This window comes from Cygnus atratus, chromosome 13, assembly GCF_013377495.2.
Source record: "Cygnus atratus isolate AKBS03 ecotype Queensland, Australia chromosome 13, CAtr_DNAZoo_HiC_assembly, whole genome shotgun sequence".
Classification (NCBI taxonomy): Eukaryota; Metazoa; Chordata; class Aves; order Anseriformes; family Anatidae; genus Cygnus; species Cygnus atratus.
In genome coordinates, this window is record NC_066374.1 from 21,170,154 (window position 1) to 21,187,649 (window position 17,496).

General features: G+C 42.3%; 1 protein-coding gene across 1 annotated transcript in view; it reads right to left on the reverse strand.

The window, feature by feature from the left end:
* MSN (moesin) overlaps positions 1 to 15,272 on the reverse strand; it is a 46,080-nt gene extending 30,808 nt beyond the window's left edge. The window contains exon 1 of the mRNA XM_035542010.1: positions 15,108 to 15,272. Coding sequence (XP_035397903.1) covers positions 15,108 to 15,119 — 12 coding nt within the window. The 5' untranslated portion in view covers positions 15,120 to 15,272. The remainder of the gene's footprint in view (positions 1 to 15,107) is intronic.
* Positions 15,273 to 17,496: the final 2,224 nt, after the last annotated feature.

Sequence of the window (17,496 nt, forward strand, 5' to 3'; positions counted from 1 at the left end):
ACAGCTGCCTTTCTTTAGAGGCTACCTTCACTGAACCACTCTGCCTCAACTTTTGTGTTTTCTCATAATCGGCATTTCAAAGTCCAGGTTTCTTACTACAGTGCTACCAAGCATGCACTAGAATGTGGGGCCATGCAAAGCCAGGGCTATATATCAATGCCTCTTAATGGGTTGGAGAACTTGGAATTTTAGAACTCTGCGGACATCATTTACCCAGCTTAACTAGTGATCAGATTTGGGCTCCCAGGGAACATTTATTCCTGAAAGAGTTCTATTTCATAAGAAGATTACTATAAAGTAAGTCATTCAAAACAATAAATAAATAAATTTAAAATAAATAAAAAAAATCACGCAGGGAATTTCCCTGCACCTTACACATCAAGTCTTCCAGAGTCATTAATGTTTCCAAGTTAAATCTACTTGAATATAATTCCTTCCTTTTCAACCATACAGATAGTAACTAGCTACATCCCACCAGTGGTATTTCAACATTGTGGCTGCTAATAGCCTGTAACCCTGTCTGAAGTGCAAACAAGTTTCAGTTTGACAAGAGGAGTTGCAAGATAAGAGTACTAAGCCAGTAAGAGAAGCCACGGGTGGATCCCCGGATTTGCAGTCAAGTACAGATGTTTGCAGGACATTTATTACACAACTTATTCACAAGTTTGTGCAATGGGTCAATTCCTCTGTTTTTGCCATTTCCTCTCGCATAAATAGATTCCTCACACACCTCCATTCGCTTTCCTGTAGCTGCTCCAAGCCATAATGTTGCCATTTACTATTCCTTTAGAGCTAGTTTGAAGTCAGGCCTTAGAACAACTATTTTTGTACCTGCTATTTAGGCTAGAGACAACATACTTCATTAGTCAAATCCAGAAGGAGATGAAAAAACAACATGGGGGAAAAAAAAACTTTCCCCTCATCTACAACTTTTGTATCAAGAGGGAAAACTCAAAGCAAAGTCTAGCCATATGCAGTTGCCATCATTCAAATTCTACACTCTGAGGTAGATTTGGGTTTTGTTTCACTTGTTTGGAGTGGGGGGAGTGTTGGTTTTTGTTTTGTTTTTTTTTTTTTTTTGGTGGTGGTGGTTTGTTTTAACACCCATTTGTTTTGTGCATGTTAGAAGGTGCTATTCTCTGGAGAAACAGTACATGCCTGTTTTAGCCTCTGTACCGTAATAGTGGGGTTGGCAGTTGTGCTTCACATGTCTGAGCTTAACCACATCCCTCCTTAAAGCTCTTCAATTTAACGGCAGTCAGCAGGACAGTGGGCATGTTCAAAATGCCAGCAGTGGTATGTGTGACATTCCTCACAGCTATTGCATGCACCCCCAGACAATCCTAATCACAGGTTACAAACAAGTATTTTGCTCCCTCACCACCACTGGAGTAAAATCTATGCCATACACTAGTGTTATGACCCTGTCTGTTACTGCAGTAACTTAACTCACAAAATAGTTCCATTACCCCACCCCACCACCATGGAAGCATATCAGATTTTCTGAGAAGACTTAGCAGCTTGTTCCCCCCTAAACTTGCTTAAGTCCAGTTCTTCCCTTCCAGCAGGGGATTTCCCAGTATCATTTAGCAGCTGCAAAGACACTGCAAGTGTTTAAAACAGACAAGCCTAGAAGTCAAGATGCATTTCCAAATAGCCAATAAGCTTTCCAAACCTAGCACCCAGTGGATACCTGCCAAAATTACAAGCAGCTTTCGGCTGGAAATAAAACAAGATCAAGACAGGATGATAACAATACAAGCGTGAGCTGTATAAAGGAATCACATGTACCATAAGTACCTGAGGTTCATGAGCTAATAGACTAAACAACTCACTCCCTATGTAAAGGTCTTCAAATTCACCTGTGGTTAAGAACTGTTTTAGCAGTAACTTGGAATTTAGGGCAGTAAAAAAAAAAAAAAGCCATACTCAGAAGCTCCACTTATCATTCAAGAGACTTTTCCACAGGGAAGACAGCACAGAGATCACTGCTGTGACTGAGCTCATCCTTCCAGAAGGATTCTCATGTGTGGATGAACAAGTCAGAAATGTGCTCAACTGTTTCACATGCTTCTCTGTTCTTCAACCAAGAGTCATCCAGCACTTAGGCTCACTGATAACAAGAAGGGCAGCTGTACACAGGGGCTGCCTTTTTCAGACATCCAAGGCAATGCCTGGGTGTGGCATTTCAAGTTCTTGGCCAGCTCACTGAATATCTGAACAATAGCCAGATTTCTAGGAGCTATAACACAGCCTTACTGTGGGATCTGACTGCCCAGACTATGAGCTATCCCTCCAAATTTAACTGCAGGCAGAGTCAAATGTGAGGTAAAGCTGTTTCATCATCCTGTGATTTTCAGTTTTATCATAGCCAGTGTGCTAGACAAATCCTGCAACTTCCTTTTAGTACAGGGTCTCATGTAGTCTCACTGCCTTTTCACATCTATTTAGGTCATGGTTCTCTAAAATACAGGATTTCCCTGGAACAGCTCAGTTTTACACTACTTTTTAAGTGTAAGTTCCCCCACCCACATTCACTTCCCTCTCCACCAACCTATTTTAGGTTTTAAATAGTTCTGTTGGGACTGCACATAGTTTATAAAAGACCAGTTTGTGATTGCTGAAGTACCTTTTGTTATTTTAAGCTCTGTCTAGTTCAAACACTTGAGTTTTCCTAATATAGAGCAGAGTAGCTACAGCACCAGGATAGAGAGAGCCCTGTGTCCCAGAAGACTCTCAAGTGGGTGTAGAGCTGCTGGCAGCAGCTTGGAGAGAGCAGTGCCAGCACGCTCTGGGTGTGGTCCCACCACCACAAATCATCCCAAAAGGCCTGTCACCATGTTGCACACTCCCACTGCCTTCTTTGGACCAGTATTAACACTACCATGACTACACAACAAGCAGGATCAAAGAGTAAGTCAGGCTGAGAATAACTTACCTGTTATTTTTTCCAGCAAGATCATTTCCTTGGTCCCATTCACTATACTGACACAGAGACACTGCTACTAGCACAGATGACAGGAAGGTGGAAGTGTAAGATGACTCTCTTTGGGTACAATTGGAGGAGATAATCGCTTCTTATTCCTCACCCCCAGGCAATCCTATTTTATCCTGTTTTATTGCAGAGAAGAGCAATAAAGCTGGTGAAGGGACTAGAAAACAAGACTTATGAGGAGCAACCAAGAGAACTGGGGTTGTTTAGTGTGGAGAAGAACCTGAGGGTAGACCTCATCCCTCTCCACAACAACCTGAAAGGAGGTTGCAGTGAGGAGGGCACAAGTGATAAGACATGAGGAAATGGTCTCAACTTGCACCAAGGGAAGTCTAGACTGGATATTAGGAAGAACTTCTTCACAGAGAGGGTGGTCAAGCATTGGAATGGGCTGCCCAGGGACGTGGTAAAGTCCCCATCCCTGAAGGTATTTAAGAGATGCATGGACATGGCACCGAGGAACATGGTTTATTGACAGGACAAGTTGATGGTTGGACTTTATTATCCTGAAGGTCTTTTCCAACACAGATGATTCTATGATCCTTTGTAGTGACTCAGGTTCTCATACAACCCCTTGCCAAGATTTACCCCCCTAATCAAGCCACATGCAAACTTGCCATTAACCCAGCTTTCTGTTGTGCTAGCAAGTCAGAACTGATTCACTGTTGAGTTGAACTATCAGAGCCAATGTAAGCCAGGACCGCACAGATGTGAGCAAAACTCTTCAGTGGCAACAAACCATCAAAGCTCTTAAACAGGAAACCAAGTTAATTGCAGCCTTTAATAAACTAGATCAAGGAGTTCACACTTACACGATCTTGAAATGCATTGCTTAAAATTGAGTTATTTGAAAAGAATGCCTGATATCAACTATCAGGTATCACTTTGCATTAGATACATACATGAAGACATGGCTAAATGCCTCGCAAACCAAATGGTCAAGTAAGATTTATTAACAATATGTCTTCCTTTTGAGTACAAGCTCATCACATACCACCTTTACTACATGCAGATTAAAGTGCAAATGTTAGTTGACATTTTATAGATTGGGCAGACACCACGGGATGCCATACTGGAACCACAGTCAAAAAACAGCTGTAGCAGAGGGCATCATTTCGACCAATAAATAGCATTCTGCATCACGTTGCCTTTCACAGATAGCCTGACTAAACAGCAGGAAAAAAAAAAAAAGTTCTGAATGTAAGAAAGCACTTAACTACCCATTCCTCTCCAGAGTATTTTCATCTTTAATGTTTCAGGGTGTTCTAGCAAAGCCTATTTAAAAAATGTTACAGTTACCTGAATAGTATTTGTATCTGGTAAACTTGATAAAGTCTAGTTGTCTCTACAGTTCTCTACAGAAACTGGATTACAACTTAATACAATAAAGCTTTAGACTCCCAGTGAACTGCTACTGAGACAAACTATTCCCAGTTTGCTACAGGGCCACATCTCCTGAAACAATGCTATAAGCAATGCTAAGAAGCTATCCTGCTCAGAGTTCTGACAGTTTAATGTGATCTCCTGGCCTACAATACCTTCCTGTGGGAAAGTGTTTTTAGATTACTGCCTGGACACGACCAGAGACATTGCATGGACCAACTGTACCAGCAAACAGAACAGATAAACTAGCCATACTCAGTAGTAACTGGGCTTATACTATGTATTTCTTTTAAAAGGGGTTGCTTTTGATACATTTTTGTCATTATACATGACTAGCTCCTTCACTGTCTCCACGCCTTTGCACTCCTGAAGATAAGGTTAAGAACCTCCAGTCACCGACAGAATATTTTGCAAATCCAAGTACTTTCCAAGCTATGCTTATGAACAAGTCAAAGTATCATCTCAATTCAAACAGCTCAAGAACCTGAACAATCCAATCCAACTTAGAAAATGATCCAACCTTGAAATCAGCCTTGCTCTGAGCATTGGGTGGGACCAGATTTCTTCTAAAGATCTCTCTTGGCTTAACTTTTAATAATTCTACAAGACTGCAGAAGTTGCTGCAGAGCTACCCTGTAATAACGCAAGTCTGTACAATGCTCATGGTGGAAACTGACTTATTGTAGCAAGTGGGCAGGAGCAGTTTCCTCATATGCTTTACAGTTCCAATATCCAGGTCTTTCAATTCTCCTCAGCAAACAGAGATGATGTGCACTATCTCCACAGTCAAACATATACAGTAGGAAGAAAAATAGCCAAACACTGAGCACAGCTCCTGCCAGCGTTCATGCAAATATAACTTATGAAAGTAAGCAGTAGAACTAACTAGACTAACCTGAGGCAAGGAGCCTGCAGAGCACCTTCTGCAAGGGACATTCGGAGTTCAACTTGAGAACTTAGCTCTTTATTCAGACCTGCAGTATAGGGTTGGTTTTTCTTACATTTTCAATTCCCACCCCACCCCCCATAAGCCAAGGAACAGCAGCAAGGATTTATAGGCAGTACTTCAACTCTGATCATAGCCTGGGGCTCCTTCAAGATTCCTGCATGCAGAGACCTCACACCAAACTGCACATCTTCAGAACACTGGAAACAGTAAAGCTGCCTGTTAACTACTACTCTTGCTCAGGCTTGTCATGAAAACAGATAGATCCACATGAATGCATCTAATAACCCTTCCTCCTCTAATGGAATGGCAGACCAACAAAATTGCTTGTTTTACAAGATTTTCTGAACCCCTTCAGACTGAAATTATTTTCAAATCCTTCCTAACACTACCACACTAAAGCTGCCATTAGAATATTATAAAAGCATTTCACTGAAGAAGTCCTTTACACCAGACTTTCCTGAGACCAAGGTGTTTGGACATAGTCATTTGAAGAGAGATGAGGAAAAACTTGAAAATACAGAGTAATGCAGCATATAGTAGCAAAATACAAAAAGAAAGTCATGTGACACCTGCCTCCTCCTCCCCTCACCAAGAGGGAGGGAATCAGCTTACTGAGAAGCAAATTATGATTGCAATGAATCCTAAACTCAAAATGCTTCATGCAAATTTGAAGGGTTCTATCCAAAAAACACCTGCAGAACAGCCTTTTTTTACATTATAATTTTACATGAATGAAAGACACTTTCATCAAAGCTTAGCCATGAGAGAAGTGGCTGGACATTTCATCTGCATTTGGTCCCTACTGGTAGAAGAGGCTTTGCACAGAGGTGAATGAAGTACAGAGAAATCAACAAAACTTATATATTGAATGCCAAAACTGAAGCAGCAAAAGAGAAGCAATCCAGACATCTGACAAATGCTGAATGATCAAGTAAAAACCTGACAGAACAAATACTAAAATAGCATCATATTTCCTGTGTATGATGCTGAAGCAAGTATTGTTCAGTACTGCCTCTCATCTTCAGTTAATCGTTCTGATATTTACTCAAAGTCCTTCCATTTGTTCTGTCTTTTGACAGAGAGATTCAGGACACACTACAGGGATATGTTCTTACAGCTGATGATGTTAAAGTGCACCCACATTTGAAAGAAATCTCTGTTCTATTAGGTGTGCAAAGAAGTATTCCAAGCATAATACATTACATTGCAGCTTGCAGTAGGTTCTCATCTTGAGATGTTAGCAATGAACCACAGAAACAAGATAAAGCAAAAGATTTTTTTTTCTGAGCTTCAACTCACTTCCGCATACACGTCTGTCACCACAACATCCTAGGTATACATTGTGCCCATCAGTATCTACTGATTTTTTGTAGCTGACAACACTTGCTCTTTTTTTAATGATATGCTGTTCCAAGAAAATCACAAGTCTTCAGCAACTTACTGTTAGAACTTACTGCTTTCAGGTTTGCAGGGGCTGGGTCAAAATTCCATCAGTTTGGGTTCACTTTAGTGTTTTATCCAAAAAAAAAAATTACTTCAGGAGACACTAGACACTTCTGGATTTTTTGAGCACCAAATACAGGAAGAGAGGTTCCTTGCTTTTTTTTGTTGTTGTTGTTGTTTGTTTTGTTTTTTGTTTTTTGTTTTCCTGAGCAAAACACTAACACTGCAGTAACAAGGAAAGCCTGTCATCCCAGGAAATAATATTTTACAGTCCAGCCACCATGACAAATATACACCTCTTGCTTACTTGCATAAAAAACAATTCACATAAAAACCATTCACTAAAGTAGGCTTATTGGTTGAGGGAGTTGTCATACCAAAAGGACTAACAGAATTGTTCTCATATAAGAGGACAGTGAATCATAAAGTATTGTGTGGATTTTGTATCACTACTTTTATGTTGAGTGACTTGAATACGTTGGCAGTAGAACTGCCTTACTTCTTTAGAAGGTACCTCCAGAACCATTTGCCACCATTCTGCAAGTCCTGGGGATTATAATCATCGTAAAACTGCAAGTTCTGAATTTTAATAGAGAAAAAAGTACAACCAGAAGCCTCTTGTCCATCCAGCCTGAAAAGGCACATAGTATATTGAGGAAACAGAATCAGACTTTTTTTATCCACTATTCCGGAATAGCATATTCAGAGGGTAAAAAAAATCCACTTCATTATTCTTAGACACATTATGAACCAAAAGCCACAACTCCATAGGGGAAAAAAAATACTGGTATGTGTGTTTGCTGAGGGACCTGACACTTCACCCTAATAATTTGTCTGTCGGCTCAGTTTTTGCACTATAAAAAAGTGCAGAATTAATACTGGAGAGCCAAGTTCAGTACAGTTTAAAAGCCATAGAAAGGAGATTTGGCCCATAATTTCGTGCTTTATTAGACTTACATAAAACCAAGTACTTTTATTAAATGGTGTGACTAAATGATTGATTGGACTGTAATGGCAGATTTTTTTCTCTACTTAGTCACTTCCCCACCTTAAATCCAGAGAAAAAGAAGGCTATGAATCATAAAGGCTTACTAACAAGAAAAGGACAAGTCAGTGATATACAGACAGACAAGAATGGCTCACGGCTGCAGGAAGACATCAGTTTTGTCTTTGAAAGAAAATACCTGGAGAACACAGGAATGCACACAATAGCAGAATTGCAGTTCTCCAATATGCTGTATGCAAGATTCTCTGACATTGACTTAATCTCAAAAAAAAAAAAAGAAGTGTGGTTTTGCAGTATTCACACTCCAATACACTATTGAAGTCAGTGTTCTTTTACGTAGTCTTTCTCTAAGCAACAAACTTGTTAGGCTTGCAAGAGAGAGCATAGATCAGTCCGGACCATGCGCACTCTGCCATTATGCTTCACTACTTCAGTTGTCCCTTTCTTGATCTTCTCAGGGATTTCCTTCACTCTACACAGAATTGCTGCTGGCAGAGAAAGGAGCCTGCCTCTTCCCTCCCACACCACCATCCAATTCTTGCCTAATCATGTCTCTCCACAGAGCTGATCAGCTTCAGAATTTTTTCATTCATTCCTCCTTTTGCAGCACATCTGCACTTTTGTCTGTAGCTATTAGTCCACCAACAATGGCAAAAGGGAGAGAAACCAAGTATGGCCAAATACTCCTATTTTTTTTTAGCCTGGGAATGGGATGAGAACAAAACATCATTCCTCAATCCTAAATTTATCTTTTTGAAAACTGGTTCGTCAGGACAACTACAGCTTCAGAGATATCAAAACAAATAGGAAAAAAACAACACCTTGCTCATCATACCACTAAAAAACACTTCGGAGTGTTTTCTCCCCAGGTTCAAAAAGCTGCTATACATAGACCAGGAATTTCTGACAGCCCCACTACTCCACTGGAGGATCACAGATTTACAGAAGTAAAGATATCATTTCACAGATGCACAGGAGGGAAGCAGCACTAGATCACCTGCCCTTGCATCCATGGTTGCTACAGCCGTTAATTGCCTCAGGCAAATGTAAGGCCCAGATCTCTGCATTTTCAGATTTGAAACCTCCAAACAGTTGCAGTTGATCCTACGGTTTTATAACCACCAAGGCTGCCAGTGACTGTTTTTCTTCCTACACCACTGCCAAGTATTTGCTGCACAATCTATTACGTGTTACAGTAAGAGTCAGCATTAACTGTTGGAGTCAGAAGGATGGGTTTTATGCCCACAACTTCCAGAACACTTGAATGCTCCACCTAGACACAACTATAGGTGTTGTTATGAAGAGGTTTACCCAGGAGTAGCTTTCCATGAATCTAGACTTCAGCCTGCTTTAGATGTTTCAGTTGGGATTAAAAAAAAAAAAAAAAAAAAATTCTTTGATGCAGTAATATTGCCTGCACTACACAAACTCCTGCTGTTCTCAAACACCCCCAGGGAAAAGCAAGCAATTAACTGGCTGCATACTACTGCTCTTCATTTACATCAGTTAATTGCCCTGGATTATTCCCAGGCAGGGAGGGATTTCCTCTTTTCCAGCAATATGTCTACAACAGCAGGGAAACTCCTCACAGGGTGATGTTGAGTTCTAGTATCATCATCTAGCAGGCAAACAAGACACCTGGGGGAGGGGGGTCAGGAGTTAGAGCTGAGATCTTGGAACCCTTTTTGAAGTAGACCCCATTACAGTCCTCAGAACAATAATTAAGCACAGATAACAGTTTTATTGTGCAAATTCAGGGAGGCCCTCTTGCTGCGCAGAGGCAGAAAAACAAGTCAGCCAAATAAGGCTGTTTGAGCTGTACCAAGCCAGGAAAGAGTCCAGGAGATGACGTAGTTAGAGGAAGCTTTTAGTCAGTTTCCTTTATAACCTGGAGCAGGGCCAGAGCTACCTCTTCCAGACAAGTTTCTCAGTGAAGTGTCAGTTGATCAGAAAGGACATGGAGAGCCCAGCAACTCAAGAAGGGTCCTTTTCCCCCCTCACCCCAGCTTCACAAGAAGCAAACACAGAAGGTATTTGAAGCATTCAGTTTTGGTTTGCCAGCTGTCTTTCAGATAGCTACCTAGAGACTTCAGTGAGCTCTGCGCAAAGAGAAGTTCACACCAGCCATTATACATAAAACAACTGAAACAAGTTTCCTCTAGAGGCAGCGATGCCATTTCCTGTCAAAAAATGAGTCCATATTAAGACATCTTATGAAGTATCCCCTTGAGAAAAGCAAGAATTGTGATTAACATTCAGGGGTGATTAATCAGATGAGGCAGTCACCCAAAGGAAAGTGCTGCAACCCCTTGCAGGTCCAAGAAAGGTAGTGCCTGCAAATGCTAAGGGGACAGGGTATTTGCTAGAAGTGATGACCAGCCCCCTAATATTAGGCACTATTTTCAGCACAGGATTCTTATAGCAGAAGTAGCAGATCTAAAGCTTTCCTTAGGCTGCTTTTATTATATGCACCTCGCCAACCTCCTTCTTGCTCATCTGCCTCAAGTAACAAATCAAGAGGTCAAAAATGAAAAAAGGACTCAACTAACATTCAGTCCTATGGAACCTCTGGTACAACAAGCACTCTTAACCCTAATAATCTGTAATGTTAGTTTTACAAACTGGATCATGACTACCAATTCATATCAGGCACTCAGAATAGTTCTTGCTCACTACAGTTTAAAAACACTGTAACTGATGCCTTCTGCAGCGCACTGCCAGTTAGGTTCAGGGCTTTCCATAAGAGGGGGGAAGTAAAATTTTACAATTATGCATTAACTGAATGAATATAAAGTTTATTTTTATTCTATAAAACCCCTGTTTAACTTCAGCATAAAAGGCTCGGAAGTACTAAACAGAAGCTTTTGCTCATTGTCAGTGTTAATTGCTTCATCTGCACAAGAAGTAAAACCTTGCTATTCTTGCATAATCTAGGAACCAAGATGATTAATACAATACAAACTGAGGTGTAATTGTCTTTCCTGGTTTGTTACATCCCAGGACAGGTATTTTACTACAGGTAATTCATTGTACTCCAAATTGGTAGTTTACCAGGTTTCAGGGCACTCTCCGCATGCTTTGTAAGTTACTGTTGCTCCCGAAGTACAAACTTATCTGAAATTCACCAACAAGGGCAACACGGGCTTCTGTGTAAAGCAAGGTCTTTGGGAGCTCTCAGTCACACCTTTTTACTGCAATTCAATGCATGCAATAGCGTTAGAAGAAAGATACAAGGGATTAAGTTCGACCAACAAGCTAGCACTAGTGCCAGACCAAAGCCTGCCTAATTTTGTTCAGTGGTGACAAGTTTCTCAGGTTATACTGAGGGACAGAGAGAGGGAAATACAACATCTGAAAACCAACCCTTGGGTAAGAGAGAAGACATCTGAACTGTTCCTAGTGTTCCTTCATAGTTCATAGCACAAGATTCAAATCCTGGGCACCAAAATTACAGCATCCATCCATTACAAGTCACGGTTTGCATCACTGTCTACCCCTGTCCTTCCAGCTTTCAAGAGCTCTAGCAAATTCCACAAGAAAAAAAAATAGGAATTACTCAAACATAGTACTCTGTTTACAATTGTCATCTTGCAGTATTTAGTAGCAAGTTGCCACACCTCAAGAAACTAATTATCCAGAGGGTTCTCCTCATACTTGATCCCTAATCTCTGTTATCATCCTTCTAACCAGACCCATGCCATTCCAAAAATTAGAGGGACATATGCTTCAGGGACCTTTGGAGTCCAATGGGGAATTAGGACCATCAATTTTCACTACAGTGTCCTTGAAGGCCTTAATGGCCACCACTGCAATGAATTTTAGAAAATAGAGGAAAAAGGCAGCAGTAATGAAGAATTTTTAAAAATCTGAGCTAGCATAATAGAGCTGAAATCCACAAATCTCACTGTTCTTTTGTACTTGTCCAAGATTATTTTTTGCAGTAATACTTTGCCCTAGAAACCTGGAGACTTACGTTCTCAACATCTAGAGAAAAACTTACTTCTGCTAACAAGGTAAGGAGTCCAAACTTTACTACCTCAGTTTGAAGCTGTTTGTAACATTCAAGCTCTGATTAAATCCATTTCTCTACAGTGAGTGAAGGCTACATTACCTAGTACTGATTTGTTCAATAAGACAGTTTTAAGAGTTGAATACACACTTTATACAAGGCAGATGCTCACATTTCAAGTTCTCAGTGATATATCCATTCATATAGCCACTAAGCCAGTACATTCACAGGCAAAATAGTTAACGAATCCTGATATAGAAATGCTGCTTTTTCCAATAGCTAAAAATACACAAATATCAGCCCAGTTGTCAGACATGACTGGTACAAAATGGTGGCCTTCCCCTCTACTACTCTTCTCCAGCTAAAAAGTTTTTTGTAATATTAAAGTGATTAACAATGTGGCTTGTTAATGACATCTCATTCACCTCTATCAGGATTTGGAACAGAATGTGACATTCAGCTCTACCCATCCCAAAATGACTCAGGACCAGTCAGTGAGCATGAGATCAGAGCCTACTCATGACCATACTTCCCACAAGTGGGAGAGTTTCAGAGTTGACAATAGCTTGAAAGAGGTATCTTACCACCCAACTGCTTCCACCCCTTTGCAATACAAATTGTGTGTGGGGATTATTATATGCCCCCTTTCATGTGCACTTTAACTGTTTACATCCTGCAAGTTTTTCAGAATAAAAGTTACGAACAGGAGTTGGTTGCCTTACTGTAAGAGCACTCGAGATAAAACAAGGAAGCCTTCCTGTGGAGAGCATGGCAGGATAAGCAGGCTGATCTGTGATGGACTTTCTATAGTCTACAAGGCCTCCAACAACCAAACCCACTCTGACTGTGCAGACATTATGCTTCACAACAGCAAAATCATGTGCCACTAGTTCAAAGGTTACCAAAGTTAATCTTGGATTCCTATTAATAGTGCACTAAAGCATAGTGGCACTGAACAAATCTCATGTTACGAAGAGGCAATCTCTAGCTACATGTGTTAACATTTAGCCTAGCTTAACAAAGAGTAGGGACTCAGAACTCAACAGGTTTTGCTGCTCAAGCCACACAGCAGCTGCAGCAGCATGTTCTGTAAGCTTGGTGAGATGAATGATAAGAGCTACCAAACACTTTAGACACAAGTGTTTTTCCTGCCCAGCCAGAACTGTTCCCTGGAACATTTCCTCCATCTGTCTTCTTCACAATGGATTTATTTTTGTGATGAAGCCTACATATAGCTACATCTAACTGCTCAGGTTTCACCCACATTTGACCTTGATTAAGGAAAGTCACTTGCATTTTACTGTTTTGTTAATTAAGTAGCTATTAACAAATCTAAAGCTAGCACACTAGTAGTCATGTTTCTTTCACATGAAGAACTGATTACACAGTTATGCCAGCATTTCCTGTTCCTGCAAACCACAGCTCAAAAAACGATGTTTAAAATATTATTTCAGTTGGGTCTGCAATTAGGGCAGATGGGGCAGGAAACCAAAGTGGCTGATATAACAGCCACTCTCTACCTCAACAGGCACAAACATGTGAAGTGCTTTCTGCAGAATCTGCAACATACAGCAAAGTACCCGAATGTCTTTATTTGTTCCAGTTTTTAAAAGCTCTTGAAAGCAGAACTGCTCCATCATAGCCAGAAAGCAGCAGATTGTGAAAATGAATCCAGCCTAGGGTGTGTCTCCAGATTCAAAGGCTAAGAGTACCTTGTCATGCAGTGGCAGAGCACTTTGATTCAGCCTGTTAGCAGGGAATCCTGCCTCATGAGCCTCTCTGCAACATATTCAAAATTTTTTGGCTGATTCGTACTAAAAGAAGTCACTCCACAATTGTAAACTTTCCTCTGGCTAAAACATCTCAACCACATTTTACACAGGAGTTCCCTAATCTGAGCCACTTCTGTTTATCTTACTGAAATTGTTGCCTTTTTTTCAGAAGTAACTCTTCACTAATGGTTGCTGTTGTTTGAAAAAACACTTTCCAAAATCTTTAGAAAATACTGTCTTCTCAACCTTTAAGTGACAGAGTTTGATATCCTTTAAGATGATGTTTACAATTAAAAAAAAAAAAAACTACAATAATCTCAGATTTTTTGTCAGATATATTGTCTCAGAGAGACTGCATTTAAGACAGCAGGAAAAGCAGAAGTCATTCAAACAGACACCTAGTATCTAAAGTGATAAAATTAAACTACTTAAAAAATTGAGGGTGGATTCCATTTCAACTTCCACTTGCAGAAGCATGGGGTTTTTTTGTTTGGTTCTCTCCCACCCATGTAAGTTTAAAGATTAGAAGTGCTTAGGCAATTTCAGATCATTCCTAGCGAGGAAATATCTAGAGCCTTCCAGCCTGCTCCTTCCTGTGTTATCAATGAAGGGCGAGGACCCATTCTTTTACTCCAACCAGGAGAAATTAAGTTGAAAAAAAAAAAAAGAGCTCCTTATTAGTCACTGAACTACTACTGTAAGAGGGAGAGTCAAGTACAGACTTGAACAGACTTTCTGAAGTACCAATCTCTCTCTAGCCAAGAAATACTTCAAGTCAAGCTGGGACATGGCTCCCTAGCAACTCAAACTGACTAATTAGAAGTTGTGAAAACCCTAAACTTCTCTCTACAAAGCACACGAGAGGTAGCCATAGATTTCGAGAGGTAGCCATAGATTTAATTAGCTCCCCACCACGCTCTCAAAAGCTTCGTCCGACACGCTGAGCTCGGAGCACACGTACTCGAGCAGCACGCCCGCGTGCAGACTGCGGAAGACACGGGCGAGGCAGGAGGGAGGAGGAAGGCACCTCTTTATTCAGACATGTTGGGGAGGAGAGCAGCGGCCAGAGGGAGCTGCCCGACGCGCCGTTACTCAGGCAGCTGCGGCGAGGTCGCCGCGGCGGGGTCCCCCGGTCCCGGCCGCCCTGCACCCGGCCCGCCCGGGCTCCGCCAGGCGCGGGGATGCCGCGACGGGACAGGAAGCGGCCGGAGGCGAGGGGAGCACAAGATGGAGGGGCGGGCGGCTCCGCTCCGCTCCGCTCCCCCCCGCCCGCCGCATCCCTCCCTCCCTCCCTCCTCGTCTCTTCCTCTCTCCCTCCGAGGGTCGCGGCCGTCCCGCGGCTGCCGCCGGCCCCGCCAGAGCCCCCCGGGCCCCGCCGCCACTGCGCTGGGGCGGCCCCGCCTGGGCAGGGCGCGGGCGGGAAGGGAACGGAAGGCATTCCGGCTCTCCATCGGGCGGGCAGCCGCGGCTCCGCCATCCCCTACCGCCGCCAGGCCCCTGGGAGAGCTCGGGGCGGGAGAACCGCGACGCCCGGGCGTCCGCGGCGCGCTCACCGTTTTCGGCATCTTCCCGGCGGACTGGGCACGGCAGCTCGATCCTCCTGCGCTGCTGGGGCTCTCCGCACCGCTTCTAACGGGACTCCGCGCCGCGCCTCTCGCCCGCCTGCCTCGGCACAGACCCCGCCCCCGGCCGCCTTCCTTCGGGGCCGGAGCCGCGGCGCCCCCGCCCTGCGCGGCCCGGCCCCGGGAGCTGGGCGCGGCGCGGCTCGCTCCAGCCGTGCGGCGGCGGGAGTCGGGCCGGGAGGCGCCGCCGCGGGAGGGCGAAGCACAGACGTGCCCCCCTGCCCTGTCTGTCGGTCCTCTGCGAGGCAGGCTCGGAAGGGGAGCGGTGCTGATGGCAGCGGCCCGCCAGGGCGAAAGCCGCGGGGGCGGGGGGGTCCCGCATCCCTGACGTCGGGTACCCGAGAAAGCCCTGGATTCTAGAGCTTATTTACATACCAGCTGTCGCTGGGACTTCTGGTCCTTGCTAAATGCATTATTTTAAAAATAACCGGATTTTATGGGCGATTGCGCTCTTCAAAATAAGACCACAGCGCTGGTGCATGACAGATCCTTTTGTCTTTCATTTCGTCTGAGTCATGCACGCTGGGTACAGCTCAGCCGTGGTGGTAAGTCAGTGCTCTTCCCGGCTGATTGGGGCGTTTGCTGAGCATGCTGTGCTTTACGGGGTTTTCATAGCCGGCTCTAACTAAAAAGCACACATCCAGCTTCAGGTATTTGGAAAACATAAAAGACACAAGGGGCTGTGGCTGCCAGAAGCACAGCAGGCTCACCACTTCTTATCCTCAAGCTTCCTCAGAGGCCACCACCAAAATTACACAGTATAGAAGAGCAGTCAAATTCATGGACTGAAATAGGCTGAGGACCACTTGCCAAAGTTTCCCTTGTCATCAGTGTTTTGGAACCACTAACAGAGGGAATCAAGGTCCAACATTTTCACGGGGCTTTAAAGAACCCATTCCATCTTATTTGGGACTTTGAAAATAACTGTCAAACAGTGACACAAGTTCTACTTCCTCCTAGAAAAAAAAAAAATGTTTTTACAGTTAACAGCTTGGACAGCTTGTGTCCAGTAGAAGGAAATTAAATGTTCTCAATAAGCTTCATATCTTATTTTTTAAGGAAAGTAGAAACCTATCTTCCTATCTAGCTTGAATTTTATCTTCATGTCAAATCCACTAAATGTTTTCAGATCTATGTCTTTCAGATCTTTTGTGATGGGAAGACCATTCAAAAGTAGCTGTACTTCATACTCACTTTTTCCCTGCATATTAATAAATAAAGATTGTGTTAACATGAGAACACATGAATTCAGATATAAAATGGAAAAGACGCAAATCAAGCTCTATGAGGCATTTCAGCACAGAATTCTGCTGAGTAAACTGTTTTCTTGAATTTGATTACAGGATTCTACTGGGATTAATATTAAACTGAGGCACATTGGGAACTGATGTCAGATTCATAGTAACACTTTGTACATCTTTAAAATTGCACTTCATTCAAAAGCTCTTAAAATGCCTTGTAAATACCCATAGTTAAATCCTAACCATCTGAAAAAAAAAAAAAAAAAAAAAAAAAAAAAGGAATTTTCTCTTTTTTCCCCTAAGGAATAATATTGTTGTAAAAGCATATGTAATATAACACAAATAATTTTTAAACTAAAGGCTTGTAAGTTGTGTTGATTTGCTTTTCAATGTCATGTTTCCTCATCATACAGTATTATGTGGGGAAAAAAGACACAATAGTCTCACCCTATAAAAAGGAGGGAGGGAGGGAGGGAGGAAGGAAGGAAGGAAGGAAGGAAGGAAGGAGAAATTAAGTTTGTAAGAGACAGGGCCTTGCTTTACCCCAGAGTAAAATGGGAGTAATACTATTGAGAGCAATACCATTATACCTGTACTCACCTGGAAGGAGATGGGAATGAGGTTCATAAGCTTTGTTTACTTCATCAGAATATGCAGGTTTCACCTAAAGTAGAATCTCTATGCTGTCTATATACAGGGGGAAGATTTAAAAAAAAATAAATATATATATATATAATTGCATTTACACAGGTTTTTGTTTGTTTGTTTTTCCTTTTCTAATTTTTACACCGTTTCTTAGACTAGGCCGAACAAGACTGCTCTATGAAAGGGTCCCACTTGTTTCCCACAGAAAACTGACAAAAGACATCCATAGTACCAAAAAGACTTGCTTGTGATTTCGGCAAATGATAGAGGGCACCCACAGTGTCAGGTTTGGATCCAGGAACACTAAATGTGAGGTTTCCCACTGAATTCAAGTGGCCCTGTGAAAACTTCTTCATTACTATTCTAACAAAAATATCAATGATGGGGAGAGTCTGATTCTGCTTCTATTGGGACTTGTATTCCCAGGTTCCATC